This window comes from Boleophthalmus pectinirostris, unplaced genomic scaffold (assembly GCF_026225935.1).
Source record: "Boleophthalmus pectinirostris isolate CB_2022bp ecotype Guang Dong unplaced genomic scaffold, ASM2622593v1 HiC_scaffold_19, whole genome shotgun sequence".
Classification (NCBI taxonomy): domain Eukaryota; kingdom Metazoa; phylum Chordata; class Actinopteri; order Gobiiformes; family Gobiidae; genus Boleophthalmus; species Boleophthalmus pectinirostris.
Genome location: NW_026571140.1, coordinates 6,681,938 through 6,703,710, shown reverse-complemented (window position 1 = coordinate 6,703,710; position 21,773 = coordinate 6,681,938). Strand labels below are relative to the sequence as shown.

At 37.1% G+C, this 21,773-nt stretch overlaps 1 protein-coding gene across 3 annotated transcripts; it reads right to left on the bottom strand.

Annotated features, from left to right (window-relative positions):
- Positions 1–600: 600 nt before the first annotated feature.
- nr1h3 (nuclear receptor subfamily 1, group H, member 3) lies at positions 601–21,492 on the bottom strand. 3 transcript variants are annotated; one of them, XM_020927361.2, is made up of 11 exons: positions 21,340–21,492; positions 16,456–16,621; positions 12,681–12,763; positions 11,814–12,050; positions 9,514–9,780; positions 7,579–7,784; positions 6,246–6,425; positions 5,821–5,920; positions 5,632–5,745; positions 5,275–5,369; positions 601–3,495 (listed from the first exon to the last, which is right to left on the bottom strand). In XM_020927361.2, exons 3-11 carry the CDS (start codon positions 12,721–12,723, stop codon positions 3,349–3,351), a joined length of 1,389 nt encoding a protein of 462 aa, XP_020783020.1. In that variant the 5' UTR covers positions 12,724–12,763; positions 16,456–16,621; positions 21,340–21,492; the 3' UTR covers positions 601–3,348. The 3 variants fall into 3 exon arrangements, with proteins under 3 accessions (XP_020783020.1, XP_055010440.1, XP_020783022.1); XM_055154465.1 differs by lacking the exons at positions 12,681–12,763; positions 16,456–16,621; positions 21,340–21,492 and adding an exon at positions 10,433–10,522 and having other exon boundaries at positions 11,814–11,956; XM_020927363.2 differs by lacking the exons at positions 11,814–12,050; positions 12,681–12,763; positions 16,456–16,621; positions 21,340–21,492 and adding exons at positions 10,433–10,522; positions 11,081–11,786.
- Between the last annotated feature and the right edge of the window lie 281 nt (positions 21,493–21,773).

Below are 21,773 nucleotides of genomic sequence, written 5' to 3'. Positions count from 1 at the left end.
ATCTTCACATCACACAAAAACTAGGAGCCCCTGGGAACAGCGTCAATACTCTTCAAGTGACAGATGTGATGGCCCGCCCCTTCCAAATACTAGGCCTGAGGGAAAGAACAAGACTTACAGCACTTGGACTAGTCCCATATTACACTGTTTTCTGATCTATGTTATTATGTTGTTTCCTCATCAAAAACATAGCTGGAGTTGTGTTTTGTTTCATTCCCTGCATATTTAGGTCGAGTTCTTCTCTCAAGTGTTCCCCTCTGTTTTTAAACTCCATACATCTCCATACAAGGTAAAAGGTAGATGTTAAGTTCTTAACATCACAAGGTGGGACAGAGCAGTGCCCAATGGAAGCTGATGGAGCTGATAAACCTCATCACAACAAAGAGCTGTGTACCTGTCAAGCAAGCAGCAGAAGGACTACTTGACGATAAAATTAGAAAACTAAGTACAGAGCCGTAAAAATAGGGGTTGATCGGAAATATGGCGTCTTGAAAATAAGCGATTAAAGATTGCTCAACTGTGCACAAATAACTTCAAATACCCCTCACCATTTACTCATCCAGTGTTGTAACTAAATTAAATAAATAAGCAAAACAAAGATAAGCCACCTAGAGAATAGCTTTTATTCATACTGTACATATAAAACTGACAGGAAGTATTAAAATAAGTTTGCATTTCTATTTTTACAGTGAAACAAATGATCTTATGTACAGTTCAAACGCTCCAGACATCTAGTCATAATAAACATGAGAAAAACATGTAATTCTCTTGTTCTCAAGTTGAAATAACAATTATGCCGTTTCTTTGTTAAACGATACATGAACTCGTCTTAGCATTAAAATAAGCAATTAGTAAAATCCATAAAATGAAAAATGACACCCACAATTTCAAAAGCAGCAAACTCCATTTGTCAACAAGAGAAATGTCCATTCTATTATTGTATGGTCAATTTGTGTCATGTCAGTTTTACACTACACAATTTTTGCCACCAGTTTTCCCATTTTGGACACAAATGTTTAATGAATGTCACAAAATATAACAGTTATCAAGAAGGGGAGAAGGCAAAGTTGTAGTAGCCTATGTTAAAGAGGGGGTATTATACTTCTATGGGGTATTAACTGCTAACAGATAACATATTTTAAATCATAATGTTACCTTTAATTGTTCTGAGAATGCTTTATTTGCCAAAAACTGTCTCCCACTCCCCCTTCAGAGCATTGTCTCAACACAATCAGTGTGCATCCTGCTAATGAAACTAGTACACTTTGCACCAGGTTTGTAAATTTGCTGTGGACAGTTTTGTATCAAGTTTTTGTACATTTATGGAGAATTACTGTGTGGGAGCATGGGTAGGAAGGCTTGTGGAATGAGAATTGGACAGAATCTTACAGCTAACCTTAAGGAGGGTTCAAATAGGGAGAGATGACTAAAACAGTCAAACGTGCATGAATGACATCTAAAATCTCTTGAGGTATGTTTTTAATGAGGGAACGTTATAACAAGGTACAAAGTTCCAAAAAGTCAATTTTGCATTATACCCCCTCTTTAAGTAAATCAGTCCTTTCATGCTGGTTAAATGCATTGTACAGCCTATATAAAAATAAGTTATTACCCAAATAACAATATCATGATTTACGCACATATTGATTAGTAAAGACCAGACCTGCCGGTATTAGAACTTTGTACTTCTGCTGACCCTCAGTTTATTATACAGTAATCAGAGCTGGAGTTTGATATGTTAAATAAAGACTATACCAACCAACAAAGAAATCTGATTTTACCATGTAGGTTGGAAACTAATTATAGCATTCTAATTCGACAGAAAGCACTTTAAGTAGGACTTAAATAGTAAATCTTGAATTTCTAGCATGGTAGAGACTTAATAATTATTCATTCAAATATGTACAATTTTTATGCATTAAGAGTTATCAAGTATTAATTGAATCCTGAAAGCAGCATTGGTTCATTGTATTGTTGTGATAACGGTTGGCAATGTTAGCCAAAGCAATGCGGATGAATAAACGACCCGTTCCAGATTGTAGCAACAATTCCTAAACCAATGTCAACCACTGTGTGCTATTGTGAAGTTATCCACTGCAAAATATTAAGAGTAATATTCCTATTCCTATTTTTTGCAGTGTCAACCAAATGCTCATAATGCGTCAGTCACATTTCTTTCAACTATATGAACTCTGAACTTCTGTGTGCATTACAATGCAATTATACAATATCAGGATGTGCATTCTCCATGTGCATTCTAACATACTGTGAAGTTAAATATGCCATTTACATACATTTAGGCATCTACACATGACCAAAAGGGTCCCTTTTGAACAAACCTCTACCAAAAATGACGTATTTCCACCACAGAAATTGTAAGGTCTAATCATTTCCCCTGTGCAACCCCTGAAGGAACATTCACTGGACGAGGCTTTAATATCCAGAGTATCACCGTCCAAATGTAACATTCAGTTTGTATACATACAGCTTAGGTAGGTTACACTAATACTTATCATTTTATGTGGCCTCCAAGAGGTAACTAAAGGTAACTAAAGGTATCCTTCAGGCAGCCACATTTCACAGATATGATATATCTGTGTTTGAGTATTAAAATGCATTCAAAACGAAAAGCGCTTATCACTATTTAACATTTTCTCCAGATCATTACCAGGGTAGGTATTACATTAGATTACCCTCTCTGTGGTAACAATGTCATCTGGAAATATGATGTTGACTTTCACATTCATTAGGAAGTGCATTTCTTACTTGTTAACAGACTATCCTAAAGGCACATAAATTAATTTGATGCTATGCTAGTCATACTTTTTTATATTGAAGACCAAAACAGCAGCTTTCCCTCTAAGCCGTAATCACCAAAATCTAAAAATACATGGATTATCCAGGAGTATTAAAGCGATTGAGAGAAATGTGAATGACTTTGTCTGCATGTTAACATATTTTTAAAACCTTTCTGAATCGAGTCTTTGTGTTCCACAGCTTGCATGTATACACACTGAATGTTACAATGATCTACTAATATAAATGCAATTCAGTTTTGACCATTTCTAGTAACAGCTGCATTCACAACCTGCAGTCAGTTAGGATACAAAATGGAAGTTGTGGTTTTTATAATAATTATTCAAATACAACAAGCTAAACTGATGCTGGTAATCTTGCCATAACCAACCCACATTTGCCAAAATCAATAGAATAAAAAGGCTCCAAACTAGTGTCCATAAGAAAACAGTGTGGCCTGAATGAGAGCATTCTTTCCTCTCTCAAAGTCTGTGTTAGCAGAGTGTGCAGCCCGCAGAGCCTCTTCACTGGGTCACCTTCACTAGGTCACCTTCACTCGGTCACGTCCCAGATTTCGGACAGCAGAGGGGGCAGTTTCTTATCCTGGAGGCGCAGTGCAAACACCTGCTCTGAGTGGACACTGCTCAATGTACGGAGGCTGACCAGCTTCATCAGCATCCGTGGGAACATCAGGTGGTCCTAAACACAAAGGAACTTTTTAATACAGGGACTAGTGTCACGATACTCAAATTTCAAACTCTTATTTCAACACTAAGAATAGACTCGATACTCAATACTGATTCCAGGACCACAGTGATTAAACAAACACTCTTTCTTTAGACAATAGAATGTGATTTTCAACATTAAATCACTTACATCTGTGTAATCCCTCAGTGGTCCAAGTAGGTTCCATAGTGTATACTAGTCTATGTGCTCTTATACGTGTTCTGATACAGCTCAAGAACATTCTAAAGCTATTCAAGGAAAGGTTCTGCTCTGTCCTGTGAATGCGACTTTTAGTACTAATACTGGTTCAGATGAATATCTAGTTTTATTACTATTTAAGTATTGATTAGTTTCTTCAATACTTCTGACAACCCTAACTAAGACACATTTGGCACTGACCTTTCACAATTTGCACAGATTCACAATTTCCATACATGGTGTTACACTTTTGTTTCTGGTGTCTGATGCCTTCTGATGGCAACAGCGAAGAGTGTCGTATCTTGAAGCACTAATAATAATACAGTACATAATTTTGATTTTGTATGATTTTTGATTTATGTCCCCAGATGTGGTTTACCATATGACTTGGAGAGATTTAAGATTTTATAACTTGAAGACTGCACAGAAGAAATCAATGAGCAATAATCACTGTGACCAGAAATGGACGTAAATTCCGGACTATAAGCCACTAATTTTTACTCACACTTTGAAACCTGCAGCTAATAAAATGATGTGGCTAATACATGGACGGATGCTTTGTCTGGCACTTTGTCAGGCACATTGTCCATTAATATATAGTCTATGGTTTGACAACACAGCGGATACGCGCAGCCTGAGTGCAGAAAACGCCGCTGTCTGTGCTACACTAGCTTGCGATATTGTCAGTGCACTCAAATAGTTTATTGCCGTTTGATAAAATAAGTTACGATGCTAAATGAATATTAGTGAGGGGGGATACGTTTTACCCGTATGCGTAAACGACGAGAAGAAACGTCTCAAACTTCAGTAGACGGACATCCACTCATGCCTGATTGACAGAACTAACCCCGCCCCCGAGAGAGTCTGAAATCTGCTGAAATCCTCCAAGACACTGACATGACAGCAGCGCTTGCAAGAGTCATGCGCAGTAGAGTGCGGGGAGAGACAGAGGTGATGCGCCGAGGAAGATGCTCATTTGATTGTGTTTTGAATAGTTATTTTGTGCTTCATACACACACCCTCCTCATGGAAAACACCTGACGAAATGCAGATGATGTAGCTTTTATGTTAACAGCGACTGATGTGGCTGTCAAAGAAGGAAATCAAGCTGCTGCACGTCAGCTCAGCATCAATGAGTCGTTGGTGAGATTTTGGCGACGGCAGAGTGACGAGCTGACTCAATGCAAAAAGACAACAAAAGCTTTGAGGCGATAAAAGCAGACGGCCCTTGTTAACATTCTTGAAGACATGGACACCTGCGGCTTATATTCAGGTGCAGCCTAGATATGTACAATTTTAAAAATTTTGTTACAATTTAGTTGATGTGGCTTTTATTCAGGTGCGCTCAATAGTCCGGAAAATACGGTAAATGTAGTTTTAGTCAGTCATTTGATGCTTGAGACGAACAAAACTGTCTGTACATTAGTTGTAGTGTTAAGTTCAGTACTTCATTCATTTTTTATCAATAATCATGGATTTATTATGTAACTTCAGCACTGACCCTTGCTTTTTCTATGCAAATGTGGTGGTGTATTTGTTAAACAGAACTCTTACATTTGGTCTCTTGATCATGATGTAGGAGCGCAGAGCGTCCACATAGGGCTGCTGCAGCCTCTCCACCAGCTCGTGGTCCTGGACGTTGGGTCGGTCTAAAGGGAAACAAAAAAGGAGGTGGTAAATAAGCCAAAAACTGTACAAAAGAGCAACATTACTTAAAATATTTTTACTCAATAGAGGATTATCTGACAAACCATGAAATCTGGTATTTTCAAAGGATAGACCACAAAATGAGAAAAATATCTGCAGGTGCCAGAAACACAGATGCTCACTTGTAGACTTACCAACAGTGGAACGGTAAGCAAAACTTAGACTGAAGTAAGAGTTACTAATACAACAAAGTTACACACTGACCTGCGGAGAAGATGTTGATGGCGATGAGCAGGGCGTATTCTGCCTCGTCCAAATGGAGGTCATTCATTCCTTTAGAAAACTCAAAGATGGGATTGATAAACTCAATCTGGAGCCCTGAGGTTAATGAACAAAACAGGTCAAATACTACACCATGGGCACATTTGTGTAAACATAATAACGAAACAGTACCTGCTTTTGCAAAGTCCTCCTTGTTATAACTAAAATCCTTCAGAAATGTGATGCTGTCAATGGCAGGGTTGTACCGCCGGGAAGTCTCAAGCAGCATAATCTGATAGACACAAAGATGCTTAGTGAGTAAACAATCAGACCAACGTGATACGAATTTATACAAAATCAAATAAAGACATCCTATATATTTACTTGTATCTTCACTGTATAAGAATAGATAACTGCATTACCGCTAGTGTCCTTCAGGGGTCAGTGTTGAACCTTAAATATTTCAATGTTCAGCTAATTTGTAGGTTCCTCTGTTCTCTAGTGTTATACCGTATAATCATATACTCATGTAGTTGTAAAATCTTTATGAATTGCTGTCATTTCTTGCCTTACTTTGGATATGTTCAAACACACTGTAAGTGCTGTGAATGTGTCACCTCTATAGTGGAAGTCTTGAGCAGAGCGATCTGGTCTTCTCTGGTCAGCTCCAAGAAGCCGGGGAGCTGCTTGGCGAAGTCCACGATCTCCTGCACGGACATGATGGCCAGTTCAGTGAAGTGAGCGAAGCGCTGCTGCCGCACCTCTCTGTTCTGCAGGTCCTGACTCTGAGGCCACGGCTGCAACACAGCAAAATACATGAACATTATATACAGGCATGAGTGTTGTCAAGGAAAAATTTCACACTTGATTTTGATACTAAAGAATTGATTTAAGACTCAATACCAATTGCAATACCACAATGAAGATTACAATAATCAACACGATAGAATGTAATTATCAAACCAAAATAAGACTGAATTAAACAAACTTTATTGATCCACAAGAGAAATTATTAGGCATCATACATATATACATCATATTATATAAATAAGGGCACTTTCTTTATTCTACCATTAGGTCTTATACTTGTTCAGATAAAGCTCAAATGCATACTTAAACTGCTCAGGAAAGCTCATATTTAGTGTGATGTGATTTCCTTCAGTATTGATCAATTAGCATCTGATTTTCTATACTTTTAAAAACCCTAACAGGCACTGCAACACACAAGAATTTTCAGAGCAATAAGCTTGTAATTTACGACAATAATAGAAAAAGCATAGCTTTCCCTTTAGTTGTTAGAAGAAACTACAACAAACCAGACACATGATAATTTGATAGATTTTTACACTGAATGCCTGTCCTCTGTGTCTGAATAAAAGAACACAAGAAAAATATGCACTTCTAGTTAAAACCTGGACAGAGAGAGTGAGTGGCTGTCCAGTGGCTTATTTGTTGCTAAATGACCAAGATTGCACAGTGCTATAAACACAGCTGGGTCAACTAAAACCACTCTACTATTCAAGGCACAGGTCAAAACAAGAATGCAAGAATATGCAACAAATATACTTTATCGTCCCAATGGGAAATTTGTCTTTGGCAATTTCAGTTACCCTAGTGTCTCAAATTCTGATTCAATTCATTGTCATTTGTAAGCACGCATTAAAATAAGATACTGTTTCACATATCCCATCAAAACTCACAAATTCAAAATTATGACAAATCACAGAATTATGTTTTATCAGTCATGTTCAAATCAACAAGGGGAGAAATATAAAATATGACCAAATTATAATAAGCCAAAAATATACCAAATCTTGGCTAGACTTTACATCACATGTAAACATGTGTACAAAGATGCACTATAGAGAGACACAAACCTGAAGCCTGGGGGACAAAACACTGACACACAAGAGGGGTAAAAATGGATCTGCTGGAGAAGTATGTACTCACAGTAACTTTGGGTCGGTCCAGAAAAGACCTCTTGTTGCATTGTTTCTGCATGGCCACCAGCTTCTGGATCATGTCCTCTTGCTGAGGGTCCAGGGTGGCAGGGTCAGGGGGAGGGGTGGGGGTCACAACTGAGGAGGAACGTGCGGTCTCATCATCCTGCTGCTTCTTCAGCTTCTTCAGTCGGATCTGTTCCTCTGACAGCACACCTGAACAATACAGGTTTGGAATATTGAGAGCCGAGTACATAATGCAACGTTCAGTTGAGGAGACATCTAATATGTTTCATTGAGAATGAGAATGACAATAACACATTTTGAAGTGTGATATATTGCTGACTGACGCAATAATCAAAAAGCAGGATTATCCCCCCCAAAAAATTCTATTTTTAGAATCCTGACTTTAGTAGTTAGGATACATATAGAATGAGTCATACAAGTTATTTATTCAAACCTCTTCAACTGACGTCTCATAGTACAGAAAAAACTGCCCCACTACAACAAAGAAAAAGCACTCACAATAAACATTGATCCCAAAAAAAGATTGTTCCATCTTTCATATATTGAACGAGAAGTCGATTTAGCATTTCTCGTGACAGATCTAGCTGTATCTTGTCTAATATTGTGACATAATGTTAATCTTTACTGACACAATTCACTTGCTGTTTTACTCTTCTGACACAGTGATGTGTAGTATAATTTATCTTAACCTTGAATTTGATTGCATATTCTTATTTACCTGAAAAGTTTTCAGGTAAATAAAAGCTCCTTTCCTACGTGACATTAGATGGACATTTGTGTATTGTGTAATATTTAGTCTCATTGCATTGACCTCAGTATCGCACTGGTGGGTTTCAGATGACATCACAACATTCTTTTAGTCAGTAATATTTAATACAAATCAAGTGGGTAAATTTAATTTTGTTAAAATGTAATGTCATTGTGCTAGGGTCTAGTCAATAATAGTTTTTTTGTTTGTTTGTTTTTTTTATGTTTATTTGATTTATTTAGTGTCATGCACCATGTAGTTGGTGCCCAGCCTGCAAGTGTGCTCTTATGGAGGTCCCAGGCTTTTGACACAAACTGAACCAACTTGAAAACATTACATTTAAACAAATTCTCCAGTCTCTTCTCATCAGACACAGCAAACCAACAGTAAGATACATTAGACAATAACTGACAGCACAGGTCATGATACAAAGGACAGTAGAACAGAAAGTGCATTTCATTTTCAATATCCTTTAAATAACACAGAGCACATGTGCACTCCTCCTCTGGGACTGAATGGAAGCGTCCCATCTCCACGGCCAAGACAGAGTCCCACACCTCAACTGGGCACATACTGACCTCTGACCTCTGCTCAGGTTCAAGGGTGACAAACGCCTCAGGACCAAAACAGTCTTTAATTAAAATATATGTTCTTAATTTTGGTTTACATAAAATTTAATTGTGCCATTTCTGTTTATACTTGTCAAAGTGAACGTTCCTAGTTTGTCTGACACTACAGATTAACTTATTTCTATAAATAAACTGGAGATCTGCATTCTTAAAAAAATTTTCTCAATCTGTCTACTCCAGGATGATTTAGACGAGACGATAGAAATGACACAAGCCACAGGTTGGCGGTGAGATTAATGTGTTTGTGGGTGGGTGGGTGAGTGGTTCCTTGGTGTAAAGCACTTTGAGTGCCCTGAAAGTGGAAGTACAATGAAATCAATATGAAACTAAAAAAAGTCTCTTGCTCCCCATCTGGCAGATTCTAGAACTCAATATTATATTCAACTAATGGCTTCCTTTACCTATGCACACCAAACTACAAACATCATACAGAAAAGGACTCAAATCTCCGTCATCTGATTAGAGTCATACAGTATGAGCCGTAGGCAGTACCCCATGTGTGTTTGCCCCCTCGTGCGGGCAGAAGCACTGGCATACTCACACTGCTCCAGCATGCCGGCCTCCCTGCACTTGCGCAGGCGACACTGTTGGCACTTGCGGCGCATGTACATATCCATCTCACAGCGGCCGTTGTTCTTGCACGAGTACTGGGCGCTCTTGATGACACTGCGGCGGAAGAAGCCCTTACAGCCCTCACAGCTCAGGACGTTGTAGTGGAAGCCGGATGCCTTGTCTCCACACACACTGCACACCTCGTTCCCCAGCATCTTGGGAGCAGGGCCCTTCTTCCTCTTCACCGGCTGACCATCTGAACACACACACACACACAGTTTTCTTCACTATGCTTCATTAGGCCTGTCATGATCACACATTTTGAAGTACAATACATTGATACTTTGCAGTCATGGAGATGTGATGGTAACTGGGAGCACTATTCTCACTCTAGTGGACTTTAATCTGAGCTTTTTAACAAATTCTGGCAAGTAAAAGTTTTTGAATTACAATAGGTGAAATGATTTGTACTGTTAAATAAGTTTCTCACACTAAAAATTTGTTGCTAGCTAGTATAAGTTTTTCATTCACTCTCACCTTTTTTGTTGAAAATTAAACACCTAAACACACATGAAAGTTTTTGGGGGTTTTTTGGCAGTTTTTGCTAATGTTTGCATTGTGTCCCTAACTGCAGTACATTCCACCATACAGACACATGTAGAACACCCCCAGCAATGCATAAAATTGCTGAAGATAGACAATACACAATAATATTGAAAAGAATTTATGCACCGACACAACCAAAAAGGCTTATCCCAAAAAAACTATTCTATGATTCATTATTTTAACTCTGTTGTACATTTAGAAGTTATTTATTCAACCCTTTTCAGATGAAATCTAATGGCAGTACAGAAAAATAAAAACTCCCACACTAGTACAAAGAAAAAGTACTCATGATAAATACTGACCCCAAAAATAATTCTTTTCCATCCAAAGTTCCATGTTTCATATGTCGAACAATAAGTCGAAATGGTAATTATCGTGTCAGTCCTTAGTTTCTGTTAAAATAGTTCACAAATAAGAATAACATAAAGCTGCTGATCAAACACCATGAGAATCTTCTAGATATTCTAAATTTTTTGTGTAAATGGTGTATGTGTAATATTGAAACCAAAAGGAAAATTAAACTTGTTACATACAGTTTTCAAAGGCTGAAAGTTTCTACATTCAAAAAGTTATCACTTTTTGCTAACAGCTTCCTAAAGACATGGTGGACTGAATTGATCTCAAGTCGTTTACACATGTTAGTGGACCCTAGATTTATTTCTGTTTACTTCACTTTTGAATTGGTCTTATTCACATACACCGTGCATCATTCATCACAAATATGCACCATGAGCCATGTGAAAGTCCATCAGCTAATCGCTGAACTTATTTCTAAGATAATGCACTTTAAGAGGACAGAGCCCATTGAATAGGCACACATTCACTTCACTGGTGCTATACACAGACATGGTGGTCTTTTCATTCACCTATGGCTAAATACACCTGGGATTGTATGCGCTAGTGAAAAGAAAAAGCTTTTTTGAACAACACACAGACAGACCCACACTCACCTGCACAGACAGAGGCAGGAGGAGATAAGCTGATCCAAACTGACTTGTCAGATGAACAAATTATACAGTCCTGTGGTGCCCAACTGCCCATTCAGACAAATACACATGATTGGAGTGCTTTTTTGCCCAAGTCCAAGTGTTTTTACTTGTACCATGTTCATACCATAGTCGTCCCTTTGCAGAGTGTGAGTGGAGCCGCTCCGAGACCTGTTCCAAGCACTCCTATAACAGCAGTTTACTGTGCTCCAAAATGTGACTATTGGATTCACACTGGCCCAAGTGCACCACTCTCAGAGCAAATGCATTTTTACACCCACCTAACTTGTCTCTGTGAAAACGACCGTAGACTGCTGTTATTAATAATAATGAATGCATCAGTTTTATATAGCACTTTTTGTACAATCAAAGACGCTTTACAGAGCATTATTTGTGATTAACTGGAGAGGTGAGGGGTTAATGTGAGGCAGGTGCTCTTCAAGGGTTCAGAAGGTATATAAACCACTAAATTCCAAGATCTGAGGCACACAGACTTAAAATAAAAGTCATTTATTGTTAGGATGTGCCAGTGTCATGTCACATAATTTTCTTTCATCAACCTTGAACACCACACTTTGATTTTATATCACTGTTATTGTGAGCATTTATATAAATCATTTTTGCTTTTTTCACATACAACAACAATGGTCAGGTCACAATGTGGTGTAAACCCATCAGACAACCCAGAGAGGAGTACCTAAACTGGGAGAGATGTCGCTGGCAGCAGGGTCCAGCTTGATGTGGTTGGGTTCTATGGGCAGGCCGCTCATATCGCCGCTCATGTCACCGCTGAGGGAGTCTCCGTTGGGAGGGAGAGGGGGGGAAAGGTCACCCAGAGACAGCAGGCCATCGGGCTTCATGGAGCTACTCCCACCGGCCTCCTCCACACTGTCCAGCTGCAGCCCCGAGGCCCGGCCCACCACTCTCCTCTCATCTGCCACATTCAAACAGCAAAACCACAACTCAGAAATGTACAGGCCAGATTTTATAGCACACATAAAAGCATATTGCAATACAAAGAGATAAGTGATACTAAGTGTGTACAATACATGCCAGGTGTTGTGTTATTTTAATGATCATATTAATTCAGACTTATTTTAGTGTTTTTGCTCCACCTGAAATAATGTTATTTGATATTATAATAATGAAAAATATTGGCTCATTAGGTTATAATTTGGACATTTTAAATCACAATATTAATCTAAAACAATTGAATAAAAGAAACTAGTTTGCTACTTTCTGTGTTAGAAAACTTCAGTGCCCAATAGAAGCCAACGTTGCCATAAGCGGCAACAACAAAAAGACATGCCTCTGATGGATCGCTGCATATCATACTAGCGAGAAGCAAATTTTTGTTCATTTGTACCAAACAGACTCTGTAATGCTGTTGAATCTTATGTGTATCACAGATTAAGAAAACAAGCAGTGGGCAACTTTGCATAATAAGTCTGCTTTAAAACAAAAACTGCAAGTAAAAATCAAGAGAGAATGAACTGTTAAATACAAAAGTCTATTAAATCCATTTAGATACTTTTGACCAGTGTTGTATTTAGAAAGCTCTTACCATGACCAACATCTGGGACATCAGTCACTGACAGCGTGGACATCTTCTGCACAGCCCCTTGTCATTACGAATCCACTCTGCTCCTACACAAACAAAACAACCATTTAATACCTCAAAGAGCAGCTTCAATATTCAGTTTACAGAGCAAAGACTGCACGCCTTCTTTGACATTGAGATACTTGTAACAGAAACAGATGCTGCAGTCTCTTTATGATTTCAATGTCACTGGCCAGCCAGATGACAGTAGATTTTAACTGTTTGTTTCTTTAAATTGACTTTTGTGAGCTTTAAGTCATGTTGCTGCTGGTGCTGTTACATCACCAAAAACATACCTGGAGTCATTAACACATGTATGAGTAACTTTTCATTATTAGTCTGTCTACATTTCCAAACCTAAATAGTCTGTTCCATCTTGTGATGTCATATAGTGGTAGTTTCACTATCTTTTATCTTTTTTTCATTAGCTGGGCAATTATCCAAATGATTCCAGTGAAGGTGTATGGAGTTTAAAAACACAGTGGAGTACCTCCTGTATTACCACAGGGCATCACAAGGTGGAACAAATTGTTTTCTGTTTGCGTCAAACCACAATTCAAAGAATGTCAGCAGAATGTGGCCCTTACTTGAAATGTAAAAATAGGCAAGGTACAAACCTGAGGGCACACTTACTGAAACTATAAAAAAGAAATTTACATGGGAGGGATGCCACTGAGTTTCAACAAGCAAGACGGTCTTGGTCAGGGCATTCATTTCCTGCTGAGATTTCAGTTCAACCCTTGTACTATTATTTTGAATTTTTTCATGACCCAACGGAGCATGCTACCTCTTAGTGGCGGAGTAGAATATGGGCCGTTTAATGTTATATTTGGTTATCACTATGTATAAAAGGCACCACAGACTCATTTACATAGCTTCATATTCCATTGAACCATGTAGGCAAGGTTTAGCTGACAATATACAGGAAGATTAAAAATACGCAATGACACATCGTACAATGTGACATGTTATTTTTACATGTGGTCCTTTGAAAAGCAGCAGAGCAGAGGAAAGCCAGTAGGCTGTAAAAACAGAAATGAAAGTGCTCATTCTTATAAGGAACTGATTCAGCAGCACAGCCAGGCATGGAGGGGCTATTCTTATCCTACACCACAGAGACATAGCAGAAGACAACAAGAGAACAAAATGATCCAGATATGTGAGATCTAGCAGATTAAAAATTACATTTAAGAGAAGTGACAAACCACTGCCTAAAACAGTTCTTTATTTGATCTTTTTTATGGTTTTGGTCCACACAAGGCAAGGCAAGTGTATTTGTATAGCACAATTAATACAAAGTAATTCAAAATGCTTTACAGATTAAGAAAGACATTCAAATCACAATACAAACATACAAACAGATTTGTGACTTGGCTGTGGTTACATGCACAATAGGTCAGATTATTTTCAGATAAACTGATAATGGTCCCTCTGATTACTCACACCAGATTTTGTGATATGAGTATCATTATCAAATAAATTTAAATGTCCAGAAAATAGATTATAATCAGATGTTGGTCTGCATGTGAACATAAGTACTGTAATGTAGGTCTATAGTCTAATAAGAAATTCTTGGTGAATTTAAGAAAATAATGACTTGAATAATAACACAATTAGTTGACTAAGACACCATCAACCGATTAATAATGTTAAAGTAATTCTCTCTCATATTGTCATATATGTATTAGAGGTGTCACACTATTTTTACACATATTGTCAGATGAACCATTGCAGTTCACTGGCATGTCATATTTGGCCAGGATCACAGACAGTAAAGAAATGTAAAAAAAAAAAAAAAGTAAAATACAATTCCAATGACTGCAAAGATCAAATCATAAAGCTGGGTTTATTTAGCTGATGTTTAAAACTTCATAGTAAACATAGAAAAAAACTTTGTGGGTCCTATTTTCTTTAACTAATACTTTATACTAAAACTTAATACTTTCTAATACAATTTCTGAAATTCAGCACAATAGAAGATCACATATTTTTCCTCGGACATACTGCATTATACCACCCGTTTGAATATTTTATGTGAGTTAAAAAACTTATCAAAAGCATTTGACTTGGGCACACACCACTTGTTTGTCGTTCCTGTATTTTATTCCCAAGTTGCTGCTGTGCAATTCGTTCTGTTCGTGGCTCTATGGTTGTGACCTAGATCTTTATATGGTCTTCTAATAAAACCAGATTTTAATTGGAGATTTCAGTTGAGGCTGCTGCAATAAAACTTAAGAGTAACACAGTATTTGTGTAGTTATTCCATGTATAAACCATTAAAGGGTAATATTGAAAAATAAATGGCCCTTATATTTCGAAGAAGAGAAGAAGTTTTCTGAAGTTTTCTGAAGTTTATTTGTGGTTTAGTTTGTTATGTTAGTAAAACTTCAAACCTAATTTTACTACTAAGCAAACTGTTAATCACTTTGGCAATACTCCTAATTTTTCAGTCATTCTGAAACCCATGGACAGTTGCTATAAGTGATATAGCTGCTATAGGGTTGCTATAGATATGCCACTTGAATATTGAGGATACTTACAGACAAAAATTGTTTTTTTTGTTTGTTTTTTTTCCATCAAAAACACAAAATCTACTCACTTTCTGTCATTTTGATGCAGTTTGCTTTGACCAGGTATTGAAACTTCTCAACACATGGCATGTTTTGGAGTCTGGTATTAAAATATTATCTAGACTATACAAATTAGTTAACAATTATTTAAGTTTTGAATATTAATCTGCAGTAGTGTTGTCACTAGGGGTGTGCAAAAATATTAAAATATCGTGATACTAAATTTAGTGATACAGTATTGTTATCATGGGCTGCTGTGTCAATATATCACCAAGACTATTTTTTGGTATATTTTACTAAACTATTTTATGACAGTGCTACAGTTTTAATGTTTGTTCAAAGAAAGGAAATTTGCTTATGCAATAAACACACATATTCACTGTTTTAATGGTTACAACTGGTTTATTCTGTATTGACTTTGCAAAAGTAGCCATTAAAAATGTATTTGGTTCTTAAAAATAGTGATATAGTGCAGAATATCATGTGCAATTATTAGTTGATTATCGCATGGCCATATTGTTATATGATATCATGTACCATTGAGTATCAAATCGTGAGGGATTCCCAGCCCTAGTTGTCACTATTACTAGAATTAATAATTAATAAACTCTATTTCAATAGTAAGAAATGGACTTCATACTGATTATAAAACCATGATAATTATTTAGAATGTAATTTTCAACATTTTTCAACATTTTCTTTTATATTCCAATGTGGCCTTATATCTGTGTAATCCCTCAATGGTCCTGGTAGGTTCCATAGTGGGTGTATACTAGTCTATGTGTTCTTATAGTTGTTCTGATACAGCTCAAGATCAATCTAAATTCGGTGCTATGAATATGACTCATTGGTATTGATACCTGCTTAAATGAGTACCTACTTTCAATAGTTTTAGTATCAAGTGTATTGTAGTGTATTGGATTTTTGATACTTTTGCTAACCCTAATTTGCACGTTATTATCATGATTACACATTCGGCCTGTCTAATTTTGAACTACAAATTTTTATATTAAAAAAATCATTCAAAAATGATTTGTCCATATTTGAGTCTTTTTCCTCTCATATTTATATTGTCTTAGAGACAGTACATCACACTCAGCCACCTCTGGTAACAGTATCTAGTCACACACTGACCTAAAAGCAGAGAGTATACACTGACCAGTCCTTACCTGTAAATAGTTAGTGCATATTCATCATCACACAGGTGTCCACAGCCAGATCCTTGGGGTCAGCTGAGGAGCTCCTCTAGTGGTCCCTGCACCCTTGGGATCCAGCGGTGTGGCCTGGATGAGTCAATACGTGTTGATATGAGAGGAAATGTCTTTGTTCAGTGCCCTATGGGAGACAGAGACAACAGGAGGGAGGGGGGGTGAGGGAACGCCAAAGGTTACTATCGGTCATTCACTCCTATACACAGACACAGCTATTCTCCTGCTGGAGTGTTTGGGAGACCAGTAAACCTAAGTCAGTAAAAGAGTATGTTCTATTATTACAGGAGAAAGGTGAAGCTAATTAAAAATGAACTATCAACAAGATGTAATTAGTTTCACATAAACCGGTGATATATAAATAAAAGGTTAATTTTGTGAGCAAACAGATACTCATATGCAAATTTGTGGTAAAGGAACTAAAAGCTACACACACATTGTGCCTGAGCCTGCTATATAGTGATAATCAACGACATCTAAGGATCATTCAATTATAATTTGCACATTTTAAATCGCAATATTGATCAAAAATAAAAGAAACAAATTTGCCAACTCATACGGTTACCGGCATCTCCTATGGAAAGCTAAAGTTTACACTAGCGAGTAGCAAATTTATCCTTCATTTGTACCAAAATGACTATGCAATGCTGCCAAAGTGTATCACCGTTCAAGAGAATGTAATTTGATAGTGTACAGAACAGTGGGTGTGTACCGGTGACTGCGAAAACGGTGGTTGATCGGAGCAATGACTTCTTGAATGCCGGAGTATATAGATGACTCAAACATGCATGAATCACAACTAACTATAGTTTTGAAAGAGTAAATGGGGGAAACAACTATGACATGGTTAAAAGCTTTAAAGAGTCAGCATTAAAGTCTATTGAAAAAATGTATCAAGTGAACATCTGTGGTTAATATCTAGGTAACTGTATACCAAAGTCTACAATGCATTAAAATAAGTGCAAAAGATTAAATAAACAAATGTTTCATCAATTCCAAGGCTTAACGTCTCTTTCCACGCTTTAGTCCACACAACAATTAACATCTGTCCTATCCATGAAATCAGACAGACAAAACAAATCTTAACACAACACAAGTCACAACGCATATTTTTCTCTTTTAAATTCCAATAAAAACATAAAAAATTAACAAAAACATATTAGCTAAAAGAAGAGAGTTATCTGAAAATGTAAATTGTTTTTTTTTTTACTCACATTGAAAGCACAGTACAAGGTGAACAGTTTGCATCTATAGTCCATATTTTGGCATTCCCGGTCCTTGTCTCTAAACACTAGGGCCATAGTCGTTTAAATAAACATGCCCTGTCAATCAAAGAGGTGACAAAGAGGGCATGGCAAACACAATCAGAACTATTATGATCTGACCATGTATCTGACCCAAACTTTAATTGAACCTTTCCTGAATAGCTTTAGAAAGATCTTGAGCTGGAGCTGTATCAGAGCAAGTATAAGCCCACAAAGACTAGTAAACAACCATGGACCAATATGGAACCAACCTGGAAAGTACTTTGATTTAATTTTGAATATCACATTTTATTGTCTTAAGAGATCAGAGATCGGTGTGGTGTATCATGTCTATTTGTTTGTATTAAAATAGAGTTTGAAATGTTTGTATCATATCGTGTAGCAGTATTGTATATAGTATAGTACAGTACGCACAGCCAGCCTCTTCTCTAGTGCTGTTGTGTGGTGTAATGTTTGCCTCGACTTTGCTCCTCCTCTCCTCTGTCCCTATGCCATCTCCACCTGTTCGGTGTTCTCTCCAAGTCCAATGTCCCCTGGCCTTATCAGTCACTCACCTCTCCCCCTCCTGGCTGTCAGTCTGCAACACAGCTGGAACCAAAACAGGAAATCATATCAAATATCCATGACCGCTATCGTTTCAATCAAATTTAAAAAGGGCTGTATCTGCTTTGAGTTTTCTTGTAAGCAATAAAAACAAGACCATACACATTAGCTTTTCGTCATGAAAAAGATGTATTGTAAAAGCAGTTCTCAGTTCAAAATGAGAGTGAGAGCTGTCTGCAGTACCAGCGACCAACTCTATCTTCTGAAAATTGCAAAAAGCGCTTAGAAACTTATTATGATGAATAATTCAGATGCTATGGATGTGGTAGGGCAGTGAGGAATATGTTTGGACTGCTGCAAAATATTTAAAATGAACTTTCAAATCTAACTTTTTAAGACAACAAAAATCTGGTACAGCATCTCTTCCGAACCTGCCGATTATGAAAATAAAAATAATAGCAAGAAGAAGTCATATAAGCATTTGCCCCCCATTTGCAGGGATATGTATCTCAAACGCACGCCACCATTGTGTCCTTAGGCAAGACGCTTCATCCACATTGCGTACTAGGAGGAGTGGCGTTGGGGAAACACGCATTTAACATCAAGATTTCAAAGCAGAAATGTAAAAACTCAACTAGCAACCAAAATATGGTTAAAAATACAATTCTAAAAGGTATTACTTTCCGTTTATTTCCAGCCCTGGTGATGGTGCTACTCAGTGCATGATATGGATTTGATTAGAAAAAATTAAAACTCACAATTTCCGGGTGACTCAACATTAAACCATGGGAAAGTTCAGTTTTCTCATAGTCATGGTCAGTGTAAAAATAATCGAATTCAGTCAGCAAAAATGTGATGTGAAAGTCAAATGTCCTTCAAAACACAAAGGTTCCCACACTATTTTAAACAAATTTGGGTGTGAATCTATAAAGGTACAATGTCATGTTTTCACTTCTCTTAGTTAGCCTGACCCTTGGCCAGCTGTCACAGGGAGCAATGATGGGAACTTCAGGCTGGTATGTCCAAACAATGTTCCACTATTACGTAGTGCTGTCACGATACGAAAGAAAAACACTCTTTCTGAAAGACAATAGAATGTGGTTTTCAACATTAAATTGTAGTACTTTCATTTATATTCCCATGTGGTCTTATATCTGTGTAATCCCTCAGTGGTCCAGGTAGGTTCCATAGGTTCCATAGGTCCATGGGTGTATACTAGTCTATGTGCTCTTGTGCTCTTGTGATACAGCTCAAGATCATTCTAAAGTTATTCAGAAAAGGTTCATTTCAGTCCTGTGAATGTGATTTTTATTTTTTAGTATCAATACATGCTCAAATGAGTACCTAGTATTGATGGATTTATTTCATAGTTTATGTCCATGTATTAGAAACTACAACTTAAAGTGTTTTCTTTGACAAAAAAAGTGAAAAATGCTGAGCCAACTTATGTTATTCACACTGAACAGATAGTGGGGCTAATCTGTTACAACTGTTTGGCAGAAGTTCTACAATTCATGAAGCTAATGTCTAGCCTGATTCATCAGTCAGTTTTACTTTGTTTCACTTTGTACAAACCGTCTGACCTCGCAGCGATTGGAGTATATTTTCCTGACATAGTTGCTGGAGAGAAATGAAATTGAGTGGAGGCAATAGGTGGTGCCAGCCTGGCTAGCTAACGTCATATTTGCAAGTTAAAAGATATGCTGCAACTTTGGTGGAGGGTTCACTACCTGCCTGTGTCAAGGAGATGTTATTGTTTTGCCTGGAATGTTCCACAGTGTGGCAATAAAGGGATCTCCATGACACAACTAAGTCAGATCTGTGGAGAGGTGTCCTCATTCATAGTTTGGGGTTTTTCCCCATGTATTGTGATTTTGATCAATAAAATCTGTAATTGAATCAATGCAAGAGATCGATAAGTTAAAAGCCATACTGTGTATTGACAGATAATTAATTCTGGGAGATCTCCTTTAATAGTTTCCTGTGGGTGGGATTTTTGGTAGAACTGCAACAATTATTTTAGTTGTCAATGGTATGGAAAATCACATACTAACTGATAATAAAACTAGTATAGAAAATAGATAATCATTTGAGCAAGTATTGATCCTTAAAAAGTCACATTCAGAGGACAGAAGTGAACCTTTCCTGAATAGTTTTAGAATGATCTTGAGCTGTATCACACTAGTATGGACCTCTATGGAAACAACCTAGAAAACTGAGGAACTGCGTAAATATAACACAACACAGTAATATAAAAGTAAGTACTACGGATGAATGTATTTAATGTATAATTATTCTATTGTCTAAAACAGGCCTGGGCATTGTACAGCTTCAGGGCACATACAGCCCTTTGGTTGACTCTGACCGGCCCATTTAAGCTAATTTGCAATTACAAAAAAAACATATTTTATCATTTTACCTCATGCATCAACTAAAGCTGCAAATTGCTTTTATTTTAGGGGTGTTTTTAAAAAAATGAAACCTCACTTTTTCATTGCTTAGTCATAACATAAACTATTACCAGTCTTACCAGCTTGTCTAAACTCCACAATATTTTCTGTTTCTCATGTGGCCCCATGGAAAAAATAATTGCCCACCCCTGGTCATTTTATATAGTGAGTGTTTTTTTAATTATCATCGTGGTATCGTAATTGGTGTTGAGTATTGAGTCTATTCCTTAGTATCAACATTTTTGTATTGTGACAACATACACTGAGACTTTTTAAATGCATTACACCAAATAAAAACTGAAATAGTGACTGAAGGCTTGTATTTTGCGAATACTTAGGAATAAAGTGCATTATTGCTACAAAAAATGTGTTATTGTTTTTGGACATTCTGAATTAATAATATCTCTGTTATAAAAAGGTCTTTTCACATGGAGTCTTTGTAGTTCAGATAAACATTACCAAAGTACGACTATGATTATATTTTATAGTGGACTAGTCCCTATTAATCATTGGAGCAATAACATGTGGTGTAGAAAAAGCTTGGGGGTAAACAAGACCAAAGATGGAGAAATTAATAATAAATTTACCTTATAACAGGTGGAAATGGTTGAACATGTCAAGTCTAGGCTATGGTCTTAACCCATCATCATGAAAAAAAAGTCTAGATCATAGCAAAAACACCTCCTTAAAACATATATAGTGAAGCATCTGAAGGGATAAACTTATATTACACCACTTTGTAAGACACGTCAGGTTAAAATAGCAACTATTAGTGAGCTACTATATGTGGGACGAGCTAACAGCCATTTCGCAATCGTGCTGTAATGTTTGCGTGAAATATCGATTACACCCCCATACGTCTCGTCATCGTATCATCTAACTATCGTAAACATTGTCTGAAATTAATCCACAAATGCCCTGTGCGTAAATGTGGACTTTGGAAAGAAAGAAGCCCGCAACTCCAACTTGTAAACAATGATTAGTTTGGATTTTTGTGGATCTAGCGTTAAGTTACGTTCAG